Source organism: Mastigoproctus giganteus, chromosome 8 (assembly GCF_048544385.1).
Source record: "Mastigoproctus giganteus isolate SK-2022 chromosome 8, ASM4854438v1, whole genome shotgun sequence".
Classification (NCBI taxonomy): domain Eukaryota; kingdom Metazoa; phylum Arthropoda; class Arachnida; order Uropygi; family Thelyphonidae; genus Mastigoproctus; species Mastigoproctus giganteus.
The window spans coordinates 148569236-148591233 of NC_143582.1; the positions used below are offsets into that span (position 1 = coordinate 148569236).

General features: G+C 38.9%; 1 protein-coding gene across 1 annotated transcript in view; it reads left to right on the top strand.

Moving 5' to 3' along the window:
• The window catches only part of LOC150081911 (uncharacterized), a 370485-nt gene that overhangs the window by 13392 nt on the left and 335095 nt on the right, over positions 1-21998 (top strand). Inside the window, 1 exon segment of the mRNA XM_090380362.1 lies at positions 8110-8192. Coding sequence (XP_090236488.1) covers positions 8110-8192 — 83 coding nt within the window.

Below are 21998 nucleotides of genomic sequence, written 5' to 3' on the forward strand. Positions count from 1 at the left end.
TTGAAATGAGGCCTCCAGACCTGTATACAGTACTCTAGGTGTGGCCTGACCATTGCCTTATACAATGGAATAATCACCTCCTTATCCCTGCTGGAAAAATTCCTGTATATCATTGACAATACTCCATGAGCTACTCTTGCAGCCCGTCTGCACTGCTCAGAGAACTTCATATCTGCCTGCACAACCACCCCCAAGTCCCTTTCATTCTCTACCACTGTCAGTGTAGTACCACAGAGTTGATACGTTGCTCTGGGGTTGCTGTTTCCCATGTGTAGTACTTTACATTTGTCAATGTTAAACTTCATTTGCCACCTCTCAGCCCATCTGCTCAACCTTTCCAGATCCTGTTGCAGCAGCATAGTGTCAGTAGTGTCCTTGACAACCCTGCCAACCTTTGTATCGTCTGCAAACTTGGACATTAAGCTTGATATACCATCATCAATATCATTTATAAATACAGAAAACAATAATGGACCCAACACTGAGCCCTGAGGGACTCCACTAATAACATTAGTCCACGATGAGCAGTGTCCATTGATTACCACTCTCTGTCTTCTCCCCCTCAACCACCCCTTTATCCATAGCAGCAATTTGCCTCCAATGTCACACTGCTCCAATTTGTGTAGCAGTCTTGAATGTGCAACAGTATCAAAAGCCTTTCTAAGATCCAAGTATATAATATCAAAGTTATTCCCTGCATCCAGTTCTTTTGTGACTGCATCATAGTATCCAATCAAGTTGGTCAGGCAAGACTTCCCCTTAACAAAACCATGCTGTGTTTGAGCTATAACTGAAGTCTTGTCTAAATGATCCTGCAGTGCTTCTTTAACCCGTGCCTCCATTAATTTTCCTGGAACAGAAGTTAAGCTCACAGGTCTATAATTACTTGTGTCAGCCTTTGATCCTCCTTTGTGAATTGGGGTCACATTTGCACATTTCCAGTCTATGGGTACCTCCCCTGAGTCCAAGGAAGCTCTCATAATTATGGCTAAGGGTTTGCTTACTTCCTTTGCTGCCTCCTTTAATATAACCGGATAGACCCATCCACCCCGGGTGCCTTTCTTGTGTTTATCTTCAACAGTTTCTCCTCCACTTTACTCCCAGTTATTTCAAGATTTTGTAGCTTACTGCTAGAGTTGAATACACCTCTGGCATTCCCCTTGCTGAATAACTCCTCATGTGTGAATGTCGATGCAAAATATTCATTTAGTTTGTTAGCTACCTGAGCAGGATTATCAACAGTTGACCCATCAATATCAAGTGGACCAATCTGATTCATCCCCTTCCTTCTAGAGTTTACATAAGTAAAGAACTCTTTGCTGTTTTTCTTTGCATCCCTTGCCAAGGATTTCTCGTAATCTGCCTTCGCCTGCCTAACCTCCTTTGTAACTTGGTTGCATATCAACTTGTATCTATCATAGGCTTCTGTGTCATGTGTTAATTTGTAAGTATCCCATGCATTTTTCTTCTCTGCCATATGCCTCATTAGTTCATCTGACATCCATTTTGGCCTAAACCTCGAACAATATTTCTTAGTTGGTATGTAAAGCCTAGTAGCTTCCAAGATAAGTTCTTTGAATGCTTCCCATTTTGAATTTGCTGTTGGTAACATCATCAGTTGGTCCCACTGTATAGAATTTAAATACTGTCTCAGTCCATCGTAGTCGCCTTTACGGAAGCAATAACCCTTCCCTTTACCCCTAATGGTAGTTACCTCTTTGAGTAAATCCCACTTCAGCACACTGTGATCACTGCCACCACAGAATCACTGCTGATAATCAAATCAAGAGTATTACTCCCTCTAGTTGCCTCCCGAACATGCTGATGTAGAAAACAATCATCCAATAAATCCACAAAAGCCCTGCTAGTGCGTGAGTAACCAGCCCCCAAATTCCAGTCAATATCTGGGAAATTAAAATCTCCCATTATAAGACTCTCTGGTTTACTGGCCCACTCTATTTCCCTGTACAGTTCCTTATTATACTCATCAGAGTCATTAGGCCTATAGCACACTCCTACTCTCAATTTTGATCTCCCAATGCTTATGTCACACCAAACTGACTCAACACTGCACTGTCCAGCGATGTCGACTGGCTTCACTTCCTTGGTTTTTATGTGTTTCTTAACTAATAGCATAACCCCTCCCCCCTTCCTATCCTGTCTATCCTTTCTGTAGACGTTGTACTCCCCAAATTGCAGTTCTGCATCCCTTATATCTGTGTGACACCACGTCTCTGATATCCCAACAATATCTGCCTTGGATGTTTTGAGCAATACCTCAAATTCATCAAATTTATTTACTAAACTCCTAGCATTGGTGTACACACAAGTATACCTGCACCTGTTTCTATTCTTAGCTACCCTAACGCAACCCATGTGTTTACTTGTACCGCAATGGCTCCCAGCAGTCTCTGAAATACCATGCATCTTGTTTTTCAGGCTTCTGCTCATTCTAATAGAAGCAGTGCAAGAATCTCTTTCACCTCTGCCAGTGGCTACTGTTAATCTATTGGTCTTTGTCTCCCCCCAAGCTAGCAGTTTTCCGACCCACCTAGCACTGCCTTGATAGCATCAGCAAATATTCTTGCACCCTTTCTATTTAAGTGTATCCCATCCCTGTAGAAGCAATCTCTCCTGTTAACAAGTACAGTCCAGGCTGAAAAAATTTCTACCCCTTGAGCCTTGCACAATCTTTCCAGGGCCGAATTGATCGACAAGGCTCTCATCATATACTCCCTCCTATCGTGTCTGGGCAGAATTGCAGACACTTTCAAATTCAACCCTAATTCTCGGCTTTTGTTCAGCAGTGACCTGTACTTGTTCTTGTTTAACTAAATAAATATAGCAACCTAGTTATTACAAACATAACATTATAAATTAATACCTATAAGTTGACTGGGGATAAGAAAGTCATAACGTAACTCGAAGATAATATTCAGTTGTGAAATAAATATATATATATAGTTATAATTGCTTTAGGATATAGGTTTAGGGTTATATTTCGTATTGGAATTTCATTGAACTTAAATAGAAATCATGACTCAGAGCAGCAAAGCAAAAGGCTGAAACTAGTGGAAGTGCTGTGGCTCAGGGGAGAACTGAGGGGGTGGTTGTCCTCTGAATCACAGTCTATTGAAATGCACTGCTTGTTTGATGTTTGTGGACCAATCAGGAAAGGGACATGATATTGCCAAGGGGAATGTCTTTGTGTGTGCACTATGTAAGGAGTGCGAGGAAATCGGGTGCCAACTCGGCATTGTTATGGGCTTATATGAGAGCTTGAAAGATAGGGTGGATGCCCTCGAATGATTTAAATTGAAGGGCCCATCAAGCTCTCATCTGCCCACATCAGTGTCAGAGCGTGCACTTGAACATCACGCAATACAGCGGCAACCCCAAGGCAGAATGTGCTGGTGCCAAAGGAACTAGTTGTTGTAGGTGACTCTATTGTCAGGGAAACGGGGAACATATTTTGCAAAAAGGATAGATGGAACAGGACCAGGGTATGTCTGCCATGGGCAAAGGTTGATGACGTTGTAGGGCAGATATCATCCTTTAAGGGCACAAAGGGTGATATTGTTGTACACGTTGGCACTAATGATATTAAGAGTAGGAGACCGGCAGAATTACTTAACAAGTACAAGACAATGCTGAAAAATAGCCATGAATTAGGATTGAATTTGAAAGTGTCTGCAATTTTGCCCAGACACGATAGGAGGGAGTTTATGATGAGAGCCTTATTGATCAATTTGGCCCTGGAGAGATTGTGCAAGGCTCAAGGTGTAGAAGTTTTCTCAGCCTGGTCTATGCTTGTTAACCGGAGAGACTGCTTCTACAGAAATGGGATACACATAAATAGAAAAGGTGCAAGAATATTTGCTGATGCTATCGAGGCAGAGTTAGGTGGGTCGGAAAACTGCTAGCCTGTGGGGGATACACGGACTAATAGATTAACGGTAGCTGCTGGCAGAGGTAAAAGTGATTCTTGCACTACTTCTATTGAAATGCAATTGAGCAGCAGCCTGGGAAGCAAGGCAATGGGAATTTCCAGGACTGCTGGGAGTCATAGTGGAACAAGTAAATACATGGGCTGTGTTAGGGTAACTAAGTGTAGAAACAGGCGTATGTATACTTACATGTACTCCAATGCTGGAGTATAGTTAATAAATTCGACGAGCTTGAAGTGCTAGTCAAGACATCAAAGGCAGATATTGTTGGGATATCAGACACATGGTGTCGCACAGACATAAGCAGTGCAGAATTGGAATTTGGGGAATACAATGTGTACAGAAAGGATAGACAGGACAGGAAGGGAGGAGGGGTTATGCTATTAGTTAAGAAACATAAAATCTAAGGAAGTGCATCCAATTGATGTTGGTGGACAGTGCAGTGTCGAGTCAGTTTGGAGTGACATAAGCACTGGGAAAGGAAAAATGAGAGTAGGTGTGTTATAGGCCTAATGAATCTGATGTCTATAATGAGCAATTGTGCAGAGAAATAGTGTGCCTGTGAATTAGTGTTTTATAATGGGGGATTTTAATTTCCTGGATATTGACTAGAATTTTAGGGTTGGTCACTCGCACACCAGCAAGGCTTTTGTGGATTTATTGGATTATTGTTTTCTATGGCAGCATATTCGGGAGGCAACTAGAGGGAGTAATACTCTTGATCTGATTATGATTATCAGTAATGATTCTTCATGCATCAAGAATCTGGAACCACTAGGTGGCAGTGATCACGGTGTGCTGAAGTGGGATTTACTCAAAGAGCTAACTACCATCAAGGGTAAAGGGAAGGGTTTTTGCTTTCATAAAGGTGACAACGGTGGTCTGAGACAGTATTTAAATTCTATATGGTGGAACAAACTGATGATGTTACCAACAGCAAATTCAAAGTGCGAAGAAATATTGTTCAAGATTTAGGCCTAAATGATGTCAGATGAACTAATTAGACATGTGGCGGAGAAAAAAAATGCATGGGATACATATAAATTAACAGGTGACACAGAAATCTTCGATAGATATAAGCTGGTCTGTAACCAAGTCACAATGGAGGTTAGGCAGGCAAAGGCAGATTACGAGAAATCTTTGGCAAAGGATGCAAAGAAAAACAGCAAAGAGTTCTTTACTTATGTAAACTCTAGAAGGAAGGGGATGAATCAGATTGGTCCACTTGATATCGATGGGTCAACCGTTGGTGATCCTGCTCAGGTAGCTAACAAACTAAATGAATATTTTGTACCTGCATTCACACATGAGGAGTTATTCAGTGAGGAAAATGCCAGAGGTATATTAAACTCTGGCAGTAAGCTAGATAATCTTGTAATAACTGAGAGTAAAGTGGAGGAGAAATTGTTGAAGATAAACAAAGAAAGGCACCTGGGGTGGATGGAATCTATCCAGTTATATTAAAGGAGGCAGCAAAGGAAGTAAGCAAACCCTTAACCATAATTATGACAGCTTCCTTGGACTCAGGGGAGAGGTACCTATGTACTGGAGATGTGCAAATGTGACCCCAATTCACAAAGGAGGATCAAAGGGAGACACAGGTAATTACAGACCTGTTAGTTTAACTTCTGTTCCAGGGAAATTAATGGAGGCACTGGTTAAAGAAGCATTGCAGGATCATCTAGACAAGACTTCAGTTTTAGCTCGGACATAGCATGGGTTTGTTAAGGGGAAGTCTTGTCTGACCAATTTGATTGGATACTATGATGTAGTCACAAAGTAACTGGATGCAAAGAATAATTTTGATATCATATATTTGGATCTTAGAAAGGCTTTTGATACTGTTGCACATGGAAGACTGCTGCACAAATTGGAGCAGTGTGGCATTGGAGGCAAATTGCTGCTATGGATAAAGTTGGATGATTGAGTGGGAGAAGACAGAGAGTGGTAATCAATGGACACTGCTCTTCTTAGTGGAGTTCCCAGGGTTCAGTGTTGGGTCCATTGTTTTCTGTATTCATTAATGATATTGATAATGGTATATCAGGCTTAATGTCCAAGTTTGCAGACGATACTAAGGTCAGCAGGGTTGTTAATGACAGTACACTGCTGCAACAGGATCTAGAAAAGTTGAGTAGATGGGCTGAGAGGTGGCAACTGAAGTTTAACATTGAAAAAGTAAAGTACTGCATATGGGAAGCAATAATCCCAGAGTAACGTATCAATCGTGTGGTACTACACTGACAATGGTAGAGAGTGAAAAGGATCTGGGGGTAATTGTTCAGGCAGATATGAAGTTTTCTGAGCAGTGCAGACGTTCTGCAGGAGTAGCTCATAGCATCTTGTCAATGATATACAAGAATTTTTCTAACAGGGATAAGGAGGTGATTATTTCTTTGTATGAGGCTATGGTCAGGCCACACCTTGAGTACTGTATACAGGTCTGGAGGCCTCATTTTAAGAAGGATCTGGAGCTGTTGGAACGAGTACAGAGAAGGGCAATAAGATTATTTAATGGAACAAAGGGTTGCTCTCACAAAGAAATGCTTGAGTTTTGCAAATTACAGTGTCTGGAGACCAGGCACCTGCGAGGTGTATAAAACCTTGAATGGTTTGCGCATGCTTAGTGCTGATGGGATTCTTCCTCTTGCTCAGAATAATCACCTGAGAGGGCATAAATTCAAATTGAGGAAAGACAGTCGTAGGATAGATGTGTGGAAATTTGCCTTTAGCCAGCGGGTGGTCGATTGCTGGAACAAACTTCCATCTTTCATTGTAGAAGTTGATAGCTTAAAAAGATTCAAGGCAGAACTAGACAAACATTTGGAGCGAGTGGATCGGTGAAATGAGAAAGGGGGGGTGGTTTTTTTTTGTTTTTCCCCTGGCTGATGCTATTTAAGCTTGCTTTCTTGCATCATACACTAATATATTACAAACATTATACCGCTTTGATTTTGAAAGAAAATTTTGAAAAGAACTGAAAATGAACATGCTGAAACTATTTTACTACTTTCCTAGTCCATTCACTCAAGTTTTTAAAATGAAATGAAATAAATAAATTGACAATGCACTGTAGCATAACATGTAACCAATCATTTCACTGTTCACCTTTGCATCCATATTTTATATACACTCCATGTTTATAATAAATTCCCATAGTATGAACATATTATTCACCATGTTACAAAGTACCTTTAAAAAAAATACACCATATAAAGAGAGAAACAGTTTCTTTTATTTGAAAGAGAAACTCAAAAGCAGAAGATATTTTTTTTTCAACATGTTGAAACTTCATTGCACTAACAAAGTCCTTCCTGAATTTAATCAGAGTTTCCTGACTAACAAGAAAACAATGAAAATGCAACAAGTCAACAGGATTTTTAGTTAGGATATTTTTATTTTATTTTATTAATTTTAGCATTGTTCAGCACATTAGGTGTAGAGTAAGGAAGATAATCCTAGTAAGCATTTGTAGTTTTCTTCAGTGCCAAAATATTCTTTTAAAATCAAAGCACTATAGCATAATATACTGCCAATTATTGCATTGTTTCAACCTTTGCGCCCATATTTTTCTTGTTTATACTGGATTCCTATCGGTTCAACATATATTGAACTTATAGGAATTCAACAACAAGGTACCATAAAAAGAAAAGAAAACACCAGATAAAGAGAAACAGTTTCCCTTTTTAAAGAAAACTCAAACTTTAATAGGCACCGTGTGTGCCCTGTTTATGGTCTTAAGGGTATCAAAACAGTGTTCAATTTCATGTTTAAACAGAAGGCCTGCTTATTCCTTTCCAGTCAAAAAATTTTCCTGGTACTTTAAACTGTTTCAATCGCCATTGAATATGCTCTGTTCCAAGTGCTTTCTCTCCATATTCCTGATGATATCTTTGCACTTCAATGACAGTTTTAAATCTGTAATTAAATTCTCAGTACCACAACACATGCATCATTTTCTGGTGTGGTGATGCCTTTTTCAGCCATACTATAGCAGTTGCAGTACTTTAAGTTCAACTTTTTTTTCAGCTGTTCTTTCAAATAAAATTTTTTTTCATCTGGTTACTTTTCTTTTTTATTTTGGCTTTGTAATATGGTTAATGATGTATGTACATTTTGTGTATCACTGAAGCCACATTAAGATAATTTTTTATTTTATTAGGATCTCCTTTTTGCTGCAACATTAGTATCTGATGCAAAGCATTGTCAACATTCTGACTTTGAGATGACTGATAAAAGTGTGAGGTATTTAAAAAGATTTCCTTCTCAACAAAAATTATTTTCATGTGATCTGTTTGTTTGCATGGTTATGTTGTGTTTAACATAAATTTTTGTAATATTTCTTAATTGAAATTAATGAAAATGAACATTAAGAGCCCATAGCAGTGTAACTGCTATGGGCTCTTAACTTTTTTAAATGACAGAAAACCTTTCAGCAGTTCTATGTGTTTAAAAATAATGCAATATTAAGGCAATTTATGGTAAAATTCATTCTACTGTGACCATTAAACCATTACTTTTATATGCATATAACTTTCCATAACTGGTCTGGTTTGGATATTAATCTGTAGTAGTCAATTATAGATTAATAGGTCTAATGTGGATTGATCTAACCATATGTTTCTCTTACCAATTTCCAGTTTTAACTGTAAGATCAGATCTGAATAGCCATCTTTAATGGAATCCTGAAAGTACTGGATTTTAATCGATTTTGCTAAAAACTGCATGATATGAGGCCAAACTATAGTAACTTTTGTATATAGAATTCTTCCATGTGTGTGTATGTGGTTATATCCTACAAAAAACATGTAAAAACTACCACATTTGGAAAATTATGATTCAAATTTAGTGAACTAGTGACCACATTAATCAGTCGTGGAACACTTCTGATCACTTTCCTTGTAGGTAGCAGGAATTTGGATTTGTTCTTCCTTCAATGCATTTGACAGTTCAGCTGTAGAAGAGGACATTCTGGCTGAATCCTGATTTGATATTTAGTTCATTCCAAAGATGTTTGATTGGAGTCATATAAGGACTCTGGGACAGCCAGATGAGTTATAAAACTTGGTTTTCTTTAGGCCAAATTTTTTTCGCTGGTTTATGTATGTATGAGATGAAGCATTATTATTATACTGTAATATGGAGAGGCCCATTTCCTAAGAATTTCTGTAGTGTGGACAACACAGAATTGTCCAGTTTGTCAATCCAGACTTGACATTGATACTTTTTGGTTCAACTTTGCAACTCTAGGAGAAACCATGTACAAATAAATTTGTATGTGGTTTCCCCTTTATTTATGTTCATAAGTTAGATTAAATCTGAAAGCATCAGTATGGAAAGAAATAAACACTTCAACAGTATAATTTGAACATCACAAAAAAAAGTTTTCCCCTTGAGTGTGCAATTGACAGAAAATTACTTGAATCATATGTCTCCTTTATTTTAGGCAAAGACTTTATTGTCCACCATAACTACCTCTTCAATAAATACAGTTATCTAATTCAAAAGTAGTATTGCTGATGCTGAATTATTTGGGTCAGTGATAACAAATGATCTCTAAAAGAGTTTTTTCTGATTCTCATTGAGTGTGGAGGAACTCTTTCAGGATGGACAAATTTCTCTCCCCCCCCCATTGAAATTAGGTTATTTTTACCTTACAGTCACTGACCGAGAGATACTGCTAGGAAACTGATGAAAGAAAGAGATGCACCTGGTTTTGAAGTGTTCTCTCATGTTTTCACACACATTGTTATCTTAATTCTGGAACATTGAAACATATTTTAATCTTCAGGATGAGGAGCAACCCCCCCTGACTTTTTGACTTCACAATAAGTTATGAAGGAAATAGTTAGGTATAAAAAAAAATATCTTGGGAATTTGGCTTGACTGCAAACCAAGGTAGGACAAAAAAAATAATCACCATCAGAAACAAGACCACATCACTGGTAGGGATTCTTACCTGTTCAATGGCCTAGGACCCTGAATAAACTAAATCTCCTCAGACAAGATTTTTGATCCTGATCCAGCCACACCCCACTTATGGTATTTTTGCATGGTGAACAACAAGTCAGGAGAGCATGGCTAGGTCTAATACCATCTTTAATTATTTGTATCTGCTCAATTTTGGCTCTTCCCTGGAATGTCTGTTTCCACAAGGTGACAAAATTCATTAATACTTGCCACCTATTAGTGAAATCGGAGGCTATCTTCATATACAACGCTCTGTGTAATTCCTAAAATCATAGGATTTCCTGTGATTTTAGGAATATTTTGTCACCCTGGAAGAAGGTGACAAAAAACTTGAAAGAATTTAATTTGAAGATCCTGTTGTAAAGAAAATCACTTGGCCAGAAAAAAAAGCATTAAGCTTCCAAGGGCAATGACTTGGACAGTCATCCTCCTCACATAAAATCTTCAGTTGCTCAGCGATTTCAATAGACTAAACAAATACTTCATGACAGCCAACTAAAATATGATAGTATTAGTTGAACTATATCTGATTTATTAACATCATATTCGTGTATGCTGCTGATTCGGAATTTTCTTCATGTTCAGATTGTGTGTTTTTTTTTTAAAAATCCTTCCATTAGTTCGCTGTTTTTCTTGCCTCTTTATGATAGGAATGCATGATAATAACTGTATAATTCTTATTTATCTTTGGGATCACCTTTGTAAAGACTTACACTTACATGCCCTCCCTCTCTCCCCAGAAATGTTATAAAGTGGATCTTCTTTGTCTGAATGAACTCCTGCCAAATTTAAATTGTGGCTGACACAAGTGACAAACATTGTGCCATAATGCCATAATATTTATTTTTTCTGATGTCCCTTATGAATTGCTTCCTTACTGTAGAAACAATTATGTGAATAAACTCATTTTGAATTTGTGATAGGTAATAAACAGATTGTGGATTTTCTCTTGCATGTTTAAGATGAATTGCTAGAAGTAGATCGTATCATGTTTTAGCAGCAGTCAGTAGTTTCCCACATTTATTCCATAATTGGAAATCCATCTTTCTTTCTACATGACCACATAATGGCAAATTCTGAGTGACAAGAAACTTATGGGCAATTGTTCTAGTACATCTTGCCAACATTGTTTTTCAGATTCCATTTGGGCTTCGATTTCAACATTAATTCCTTTTTTTACAGATTATGTTTCACTTAATTTCTTTCCAAGTTGTGAGTGGCAGTTTCTGAGACTTTTCATGGGCCACCAATTTTTCTTAACTTTTCCAAGTGCTAAATCTGTTGATTTTCAAATGTTGATCAGGTATTGGATCTTCTTGAAATAAACAAGAAACAGCAAAAACAGTAAGTGGCTTTATTCAGTGGTGAATAACGTAACCAAGACAGATTTATTTCATCTCCTTGTCCATAAGCCAGTTGTCATTTAAATCATAATGTGATCATTGAACATCCACTGACTTTGAAAATGGACCATCTTTGTTTTGAAATTTGTCTGAACTACCACTTGCATCTCAATTTGGAGTTGCTGTGGTATTTTAGGTAACTGCGATGCCTTGTTAAATTCTAAGTACACAATGTCTTTCAACTTGAATATGTCAGAAAATACTTGTTTAGAAATTTCGCTACTGTTAACTCTCATATTGCACAAATTTACTTATCTTCTTGACTAGTGTTATTTTCAATGAATTCAAAGATATTAGAAATTACTTTATCAGCAACGTATGACATTATGTTATGTACTTTGTGTGAATCATCCTCTTAATTTAATTTGCAGTTCACCTTTTGTAAAATATCTGATTGATTAATATCATATTCATGTGTGCTGCCGATTCGGAATTTTCTTCATGTTCAGATTGTGTTTTTTTTTTTTTTTTTTTTTTTTTTTAAATCCTTCCATTAGTTTGTTGTTTTTCTTGCCTCTGTTTTTGAAAAGAAGAGTATTGTTGAATTTTCTTCTTGACATAACATATTAAATAATGCAAAATTCTGAAGTGCAATACATGTGTTAAATATCGGCATTTCTAAGAATTAAAAAGAAAAAATATATATATTAAATTTTACTTCCAAAATGCAAAAAATTCTGTGTATGCAAAAAAAAAATTCTTTTACCAAAATTATATTCTCAATTTCATATTGTAGGCACAAATTTGAAGTGTAACTTTAATATTTGATGAGTAGTGCTTCAAGACAGATACTACTGTGACAGTTGATAAGAGAAAAATGGGAAGCCAAACAAAGTTTATATAAATTTATGTTGAAATAAGAATAAATCAAGAAAACTTTTCTTTTCCTTCATTCTTAAAGACAATCATTACATGTAATTTTCACTGAACTTTTGTTCACATAAAACATGTACACTGCACTCTAACTACCAAAGAGTATTAGTATTAATAGTGGCAAATAATGCAAGAAAGCAAGCTTATACAGCATCGGCAAAAAAAAAAAAAAAATCCCTTTTCATCTATCCATCCTCTCCAATAGTTTGTCTAGTTCTTTCTTCCTGCACTTCCACAACAATGTATGGGGGCTTGTTCTAGCAGTCAATCACCCATTGGCTGAAGGCAAACCTCACACATCTGTTCTGCAACCATTCTTCCTCAGTTCCAATTAATGCTTTTTTTTTTTTTTTTCTTTTTATGAGAACCCCATACACAAGAGGTATTAGACCCTATGGTACTTAGTACCGTGCTTGGGTTGGAGGTTGAGAAGACGAAAGAAGATAATTGTTAACATTAAACTTCAACTTCTGTAGACTGTAATTTTCAGGAAATACATATGAAGGAAGATTGATCCAGAAAATGGCACTTGAATAAATAAACAAGGATGATGAAAAGTTGGCTCTGTAAGTTTGAAGTTGGACAGTAAATGGATGTTGGCTGGTGGCGGCACGTGTTTGGGCTGTTTGAAAGCGAGAGAGCAGGAATTATAGAAGCCAATTGAGAAGAACAGTCTGTAGAAAAGGCATGCAGCAGAAACAGAACATCTATGAGAAGATCTTGTGCAGCATCAGCCAAAAAAAAAAAAAAAAATTGCACCATTCCCTTCAAATGCCTGTCCAGTTCCTCCTTAAATTTATTTAAACTATCAACTTTCACAACAACAAATGGAAGTTTCTTCCAGCGATTAACCACCTGCTAGCTAAAGGCAAGTTTCCACACATCTATTCTACATCTGTCTTTTCTTAATTTGAATTTATGCCCCCTTAGGTTCGTAATCTGAACAAGTGGAAGGATCCCATCAGAATTCAGCATGCTCAACCCATTCAAGGCCTTATAACCTCATTCAGATCACTGCACAGGTGCCTAGTTTCCAGCCACTGCAATTTGCAGAACTTAAGCCTCTCCTGGTAAGAGGATCACTTCATTCCCCTCACCAATCTTGTGGCTCTTCTCGGTACACACTCAAGCAAATCTACATCCTTCCTAAAATGAGGCCTCCAGACCTGTACACAGTACTCAAGGCATGGCCTGACCATTGCCTTATACAGAGGGACAATCACCTCCTTTTCCCTGCTAGCAAAATTCCTATATATCATTGACAAAACCCTATGACCTCAGAAAACTTCATATTTGACTGCACAATTACTCTCATGTCTTTCATTTTCTACCGTCTTAAGTGTAGTACCACACAGTTGGTATGTTTCTCTGGGGGTTACTTCTACCCATATGCGGTACTTTGCATTTATCAAGGTTAAACCAGTTGCCACTTCCTTGCCATCTGCCCAAATTTTCTAGATCCTGTTGCAGTTGCACACTGCGATTACTGTCATTAACAACCCTGCCAACCTTTGTATCATCTGCAAACTTCGAAACTAAGCCTGATATACCTTCATCAATATCATTGATAAATATACAAAACAACAGTGGACCCAACACTGAAACCTGTGGGACTCCACTAATAACATTAGTCCACGAAGAGCGCCCATTAATTACCACCCTCAGTCTTCTCCCACTCAACAATCCTTTTGTCCATTGTAGCAACTTACCCTTAATACCATTCTGCTCAAATTGTACAATAGTCTTCCATGCACAACAGTGTCAAAAGCTTTCGTGAAATCCAAATATATGATATCAAATTTATTTTCTGCATCCAGTTCCTTTGTAACCACATCATAACATGTGTGGCAGAATTATTGCTGCAGTCTTGTCTAGATGATCCTGCAATGCATCTTTAACCAGTGACTCCATTATTTTACCCGGAACAGAAGTTAAATTAACTGGTTTGTAATTACTCGTGTCACCCTTTGATCCCCCTTTGTGAATTGGGGATACATTTGCACATCTCCAGACCATGGGGACCTCCCCTTTGCTTTGCCGCCTCCTTTAATATAACTGGATAGATCCCATCCACTCCAGGTGCCTTTCTTATGTTTAACCTCCACTTTGTTCTCAGTTATTACAAAATCATTAAGCACTCTACTACAATTTGATAACGTTCTGCCATTTTCAAACCTTAATAACTCCTCATGTGAATGTAGATGCAAAATACTCAATCAGTTTGTTTGCTATCTGAGCAGGATCATCAACAGTCAAACCACCGATATCAAGTGGACCAATCAGATTCATCCCCTTCCTTTTAGGGTTTATATAAATAAAGAAATCCTTGCTGTTTTCTTAGCATCTTTTGCCAAAGATTTCTCGTAATCTGCCTTCGCCTGCCTAACCTCCTTTTGTGACTTGATTACAGACTAGCTTATATATATCATAGGCTTCTGTGTTGCCTGATAATTTATATGCACCTAATGCATTTTTATTGTCTGCCACGAGTCTCATTAGTTCATTTGACAACCATTTTGGCCTAAACCTTGAACAATGTTTCTTAATAGGTATGAAATGTTTAGTAGCTTCCACTGTTAATTCCTTGAATGCTTCCCACTTAGAATTTGCTGTTGGTAACATCATCAGTTGGTCCCACCGTACAGAAGTTAAAAACTCTGTCACCACTATAGTCACCTTTTACAGAAGCAAAAACCCCTTCCTTTACCCCTGATGGTAATTATATCTTTAAGTAAATTCCACATCACTACACTATGATTGCTGCCACCTAATGGTTCCTTTATCTGCAAATTCTTAATACACGAATGATCACTGCTGATAACCTGATCAAGAGTATTACCCTCTCTGGTTGCCTCTCGAACATGCTGCTGCAGAAAACAATCATCCAATAAATCCACAAAAGTCTTGCGCGCGTGCGCGACCAACCCACAAGTTCCAGTCAATATCTGGGAAGTTAAAATCCCCCATCATAAGACATTTTGATTTCCTAGCCCACTCTATTTCTCTGTACAATTGTTCATTGTACTCATTCAGGTCATTAGGCATTTTTTTTTTTTTTTTTATGAGAACCCCAAACACGAGAGGTATTAGAACCTATAGTACTTAGTACCGTGCTTGGGTTGGAGGTTGAGAAGACGAAAGAAGATATTTGTTGACATTGGACTTGAACTTCTGTAGATTGTAATTTTCTGGAAATACGTATGATGGAAGGTTGTTCCATAAAACGGCAGTTGAATGAATAAATGAGGAAGATGAAAAGTTGGTTCTGTGGGTTTGAAGTTGGACAGTAAATGGATGTTGGCTGGTGGCGGCACGTGTTCGGATTGTTTTGAAAGAGAGAGCGGGAATTATAGAAGCCAATTCAGAAGAACAGTGCCCATGGAAGTATCTGTAGAAGAGGCATGCAGCAGAAACAGTACATCTATGAGAAAGCGAGTGGAGAGACTCTGTTAGAGATGAATCATTAATTAACCTAACTGCCCTCTTCTGAATGGAATCAAGAAGCCTGAGAGAGGTTTTGGGGGCACCACCCCAGATGTGGGAACAATATTCCATGGCAGGGCAGATTTGCGATTTATACAGAGTGAGCAGCTGTTTGGAAGAAAAGTAACGCCGAGAGCGAAAAGAAAACCAAGTTTCTTAGATGCAGAGGAAGCAATATTTGTAATGTGCTTGTGCCAAGAGAGATTAGAAGTCAGGGTAATCCCCAAAAGAGAGATATCATTTTGCCTAGAAATCGGAGTGTCACTAAAGATAAGCATAGGAGCAGAAGAATCCTTTTTGCGAGATATAAGACAAGACTGAGTTTTAGAAGGGTTGAAATCAACTAAGTTGTCGTTGCCCCACTGGAGAATTACCTGAAGATCGGCATTTAAGGAATTGGCAGCAGATTTTCGAGAAGTTGACGCTGATTGAGCAGGACAAGGTTTCTCAAAATGCAAAGTTGAATGCAATATGCTATCATCGGCAAAACTATGGATAGGATTTCCAGTCAATGGAAGAAGGTCATTGATATACAAGAGGAAAAGAGTGGGGGAAAGAACTGAACCTTGGGGGACACCGGCATTAGTGGAGAAGTTAGAAGACAGAGAGCCATCTGCCATCACCCTCAGTGAGCGATCAGAGAGAAAACTGGATAACCAATTACTAAAAACAGTTGGCAAACCATAAGATGGAAGCTTGTTTAGAAGACCTTTATGCCAAACACGATCAAAAGCCTTTGAGATGTCAAGAGCAACTACTTGTGTTTTACCGAACCTCTCCATTGAATTAGTCCATAAATGGGTAACATAAGCCAGAATATCACCAGTGGATCGACACTGACGGAATCCATACTGGCGATCGTTGATCAGACGGAAGGTTTCTAGGTAGTTTAAGAGTTGGCGGTTAATTGATTTCTCCATTACTTTAGAAAGAGTAGAAGTAATTGCAATGGGACGATAATTGGAGGGGAGGGATTTGTCACCCATTTTAGGAACTGGCTGGATATGAGCAAATTTCCAAGCAGAAGGAAAAACACCTTTGGAATAAGAAAGTGAAAAAAGGCGGCAAAGAATAGGAGTAAGTTCAGGAGCACAAGTTTTGAGAACAAGTGGAGAAATACCATCAGGACCTGGAGCTTTCTTAGCATCAAGATTCATCAAAATCCTTCTGATATCCTTTTGACGGAAGACCGCAGGAGGCATTGAATGGAGCGTGTTAGGAATGGTGGGAGGTGTTTTACCAAGATCATTAATACATGAGCTGGAAGAAAAATGGGATGCTAGCAGGTCAGCTTTATCCTTGGCTGAAGTGACAACAGAACCATCTGGTTTGGACAGAGGTGGGCAAAAGTTGCGGCCAATAGCTGTGGCAAGAGACCAGAATGCTCGGCTACCATTAGGGCAAGAAGCAAGATTTCTACTCTTAGCCTGTTCAAACTCTAGTTTGGACTGATTAATAACTGCTTTACAATTGTTGCGAGGTTTGGTGTAGGCAGAAAATGAAACTGAAGGATTAGAAACAAGCCAATTACGATATGCAACATTCTTCTCTTGGACAGCCTTAGCACATTTATTGGAAAACCAAGGTTTAGATAAAGGACGAGATTTTAAAGTGGAGTGTGGGATAAAGGATTCCATTCCTGCAAGAATAATTTCACTGACACGATCTGAGCAAACGTTGACATCAGAAGTTTTGAAACAGTAATCAGACCAAGGAAAAGAAGAAAAGAAGTCTCGCAGGTCATCCCATTTTGCATTCTTGTAATGCCAAACAATAAGAGGTTGGGAATAGCCATGAGATAAAGGTTCCATTGGAGAAGAGACAATCACCAAGTTGTGATCTGAAGTGCCTAAAGGACCTCTGACTTCAACCTTGTACTTAGAAGGGTTGTTTGTGAGAAAAAGATCAAGCGTATTGGCTGTATGATTAGGATTGTCCGGTATTCTTGTAGGTAAATGAACAATCTGTGCTAGGTCATTAGTAATTGCAAAAGCCTCAGCATCTCGACCTGCTGGGTCGGTGTGACTAGAAAATGAAAGCCAGCTGGAGTTGTGAACGTTAAAATCACCAAGGAAAATTACCTCACTGTTAGGAAAGTTAGACTGGAGAAAGTCAAGTTGCAAAGAGAGGAAGTCAAAGAGCTCCAAGAGAGTAGTGGAGTTGGGAGAACGGTAGAGACAACAGATGAATTTGACACAATGAGGTAGAGAGATTTTAAGCCAGAGAAGATCAAAGAGAGGAGATTCCAAATTGCCAAGTCTCTGACAGGGAATATCAGAACGGACATATGCACAAGTACCACCTTTGAGGCGAAAGGAATCATACAGCAAATAATTTGGACATCTGAGATGAGAAGTAATTGAATCAACTGATAACTGAGATTCAGTCAGAAAAAGTACATGGGGTTTGGAAGACTGCAAGTGGAAATGGACATCGTTGAGATTGGAATTAAGACCACGTATATTTGTGAAATGAATTAGGAAGTCCTTGGGAGGTTTAGATCTTTTCGCAGATAAGCTTGCTCTATTATTTTGACAATTCATGATGTATTCAATAGTAAGAAAAAGTGGGTGGGACATGCTGTATGAAGTAATGAAATTTTTGGATATGGCGTACATGTGGTAAGAATATACCCAGATCCTTGACATAACATGGCCTCGACAATGTCCCCCGCAGACACACTATTCGGACTCCCTTCAGTCGCCATCTGGCAGAGTAGAGGTAGCCAGATTATACACTAGCTGATCCGGAAACGTCCTAGAGAGGTATCAATTTGTTCGGTCCGGTGTACTAACTAGGGGCCGGCCTGCGAACACCGTTTTAGAGCTGTACCCTCGAAATGTAAGAAATATTGGATCTCGCCAGGATATTCATCATAACCTCAAAAGTCATCAATCATACTGCATGATGGAAGAGATAGGGAAGGGTTGACAGGAACGTAGCTCTAGAGACTAAACATGGGTTCCACCACTTCAAGCCTCCAATATGCAAAGTGGTGGTATTTCACCGGTTGATGAGAGTCATCTACCACCTAGTACTGCCTGGTAACATAGAGGGGCGGCGTTCCTCCATGTGGTGTGGGTGCCACACCTCGACCCCTGCTTACATTGGTTCACACCTGGGTGGTCACCCACCATGTACTTGTGCATGGAGGTTATACCCAGGATTACTAACAGTCCCACCATTGTGAAGATGCAAGCACTCCTACTGTTATTTTTGCTTTCGCAGTGCTTACATCATGCCAAACTGACTCAACAGTGCACTATTCATCAATATATCAACTGGATGCACTTCTTTTGATTTTGTTTTTCTTAATTAACAGCATGACAACTCCTCCCTTTCTATCCTGTCTATCCTTTCTGTACTTACCAAATTCCAATCCTGCATTCCTAATATCAGTGTGACATCACGCCTTTGATGTCTTGACCAACACTTCAAATTCATCAAATTTATTTACTATACTTCTAGTATTGGTATACATGCACCTACTCCTAGTTACGCTGACACATCCCATATACCCACCTGTTTCACGATGGCTGCCATCAGTCGCTGAAACCCCCAGCACCCATCGCTTCAGGTCGCTACTTATTCTAATAGAAGTTGTGCAAGAATCACCTTCAATCACCTGCCTGCAGCTACTTTTAACCTTTTAGTCTGTGAATTAGGGTTGAATTTGAAAGTGTCTGCAATTCTGCCCAGACAAGATAGGAGGGAGTATATGATGAGAGCCTTGTCGATCAATTCGGCCCTGGAAAGATTGTGCAAGGCTCAAGGGCTAGAATTTTTTTCAGCCTGGTTTGTACTTGTTAACAGGAGAGACTGCTTCTACAGGGATGAGATACACTTAAATAGAAAGGGTGCAAGAATATTTGCTGATTCTATCAAGGCATTGTTAGGTGGGTCGGAAAACTGATAGCTTGGGGGGATACAAGGACTAATAGATTGCCAGTAGCCACTGGCAGAAGTGAAAGTGATTCTTGCACTGCTTCTATTGGAATGAGCAGAAGCCTGAAAAACAAGATGCAGGATATTTCAGAGACTGTTGGGAGTCATTGCGGTACAAGTAAACATATGGGTTGTGTTAGGGTAGCTAAAAATAAACAGGTGCATGTTTAACCCCGGGGCCTCACATCTGGTGAGTATGGGCTTGGCACACCCAGGGTCCTGAGCTGGATATCATCATTGTTCTCTTTCTTGGTGATTCCCTTCTATTTTTGACTTTCTCTCTCTCTCTCTCACAGGGTTACTTGGGAACCTTTTTTTTTTCCTGGTGCAGCATAAGCCTCAGGCTTCCTTGCATCATATGGATATTAATAATAATAATAATAATAAAAATAATATACTTGCGTGTACACCAATGCTAGGAGTTTGGTAAATAAATTTGATGAATTTGAGGTATTGCTCAAAGCATCAAAGGTGGATATTGTTGGGATATCAGAGACGTGGTGTCACACAGATATAAGGAATGCAGAACTGGAATTTGGCGAGTACAACATCTGCAGAAAGGATAGACACAATAGGAAGGGAGGAGGGGTTATGCTATTAGTTAAGAAACACATAAAAACCAAGGAAGTGAAGCCAGTCGACATCGCTGGACAGTGCAGTGTTGAGTCAGTTTGGTGTGACATAAGCATTGGGAGATCAAAATTGAGAGTTGTAGTGTGCTATAGGCCTAATGACTCTGATGAGTATAATAAGAAACTGTACAGGAAAATAGAGCGGGCCAGTAAATCAGAGAGTCTTATAATGGGGATTTTAATTTCCCAGATATTGAGTGGAATTTGTGGGTTGGTCACTCGCACACTAGCAAGGCTTTTGCGGTTTTATTGGATGATTGCTTTCTACATCAGCATGTTCGGGAGGCAAATAGAGTGAGTAATACTCTCGATTTGATTATCAGTAGTGATTCTTCATGCATTAAGAATCTGCAGATAAAGGAACCACTAGGTGGCAGTGATCACAGTGTGCTGAAGTGGGATTTACTCAGAGGTAACTACCATCAGGGGTAAAGGGAAGGGTTATTGCTTTCGTAAAGGCGACTACGATGGTCTGAGACTGTATTTAAATTCTATACAGTGGGACCAAATGATGCTACCAACAGCAAATTCAAAATGGGAAGCATTCAAAGAACTTATCTTGGAAGCTACTAGGCTTTTCAGACCAACTAAGAAATATTGTTCAAGGTTTAGGCCTAAATGGATGTCAGATGAACTAATGAAACATATGGTAGAGTAGAAAAATGCATGGGATACATATAAATTAATGGGTGAGATATAAGCTGGTCTGTAACCAAGTCACAAAGGAGATTGGGCAGATTTTGAGAAATCTTTGGCAAAGGATGCAAAGAAAAACAGCAAAGAGTTCTTTACTTATGTAAACTCTAGAAGGAAGGGGATGAATCAGATTGCTCCACTTGATATCGATGGTTCAACTGTTGATGATCCTGCTCATGTAGCTAACAAACTAAATGAATATTTTGCATCGACATTCACACATGAGGAGTTATTCAGTGAGGGGATTGCCAGAGGTGTATTCAACTCTGGCAGTAAGCTAGATAATCTTGTAATAACTGAGAGTAAAATGGAGGAGAAATTGTTGAAGATAAAAAAAGAAAGGCTCATCGGGTGGATGGGATCTATCCAGTTATATTAAAGGAGGCAGCTAAGGAAGTAAGCAAACCCTTACCCATAATTATGAGAGCTTCCTTGGACTCAGGGGAAATACCTGTAGACTGGAGATGTGCAAATGTGACCGCAATTCACAACCCAGGATCAAAGGCTGACACAAGTAATTATAGACCTGTGAGTTTAACTTCTGTTCCAGGAAAATTAATGGAGGCACTGGTTAAAGAAGCACTGTAGGATCATCTAGGCAAGACTTCAGTTATAGCTTGGACACAGCGTGGTTTTGTTAAGGGGACGTCTTGCCTGACCAATTTGATTGGATACTATGATGCAGTCACAAAAGAACTGGATGCAGGAAATAACTTTGATATTATATACTTGGGTCTTAGAAAGGCTTTTGATACTATTGCACATGGAAGACTGCTGCACAAATTGGAGCAATGTGGCATTGGAGGAAAATTGCTGCTATGGATAAAGGGGTGGTTGAGGGGGAGAAGACAGAGAGTGGTAATCAATGGACACTGCTCATCATGGACTAATGTTATTAGTCGAGTCCCTCAGGGTTCAGTGTTGGGTCCATTATTGTTTTCTGTATTTATAAATAATATTGATGATGGTATATCAAGCTTAATGTCCAAGTTTGTAGAAGATACAAAGGTTGGCAGGGTTGTTAAGGACACTACTGATGCTATGCTGCT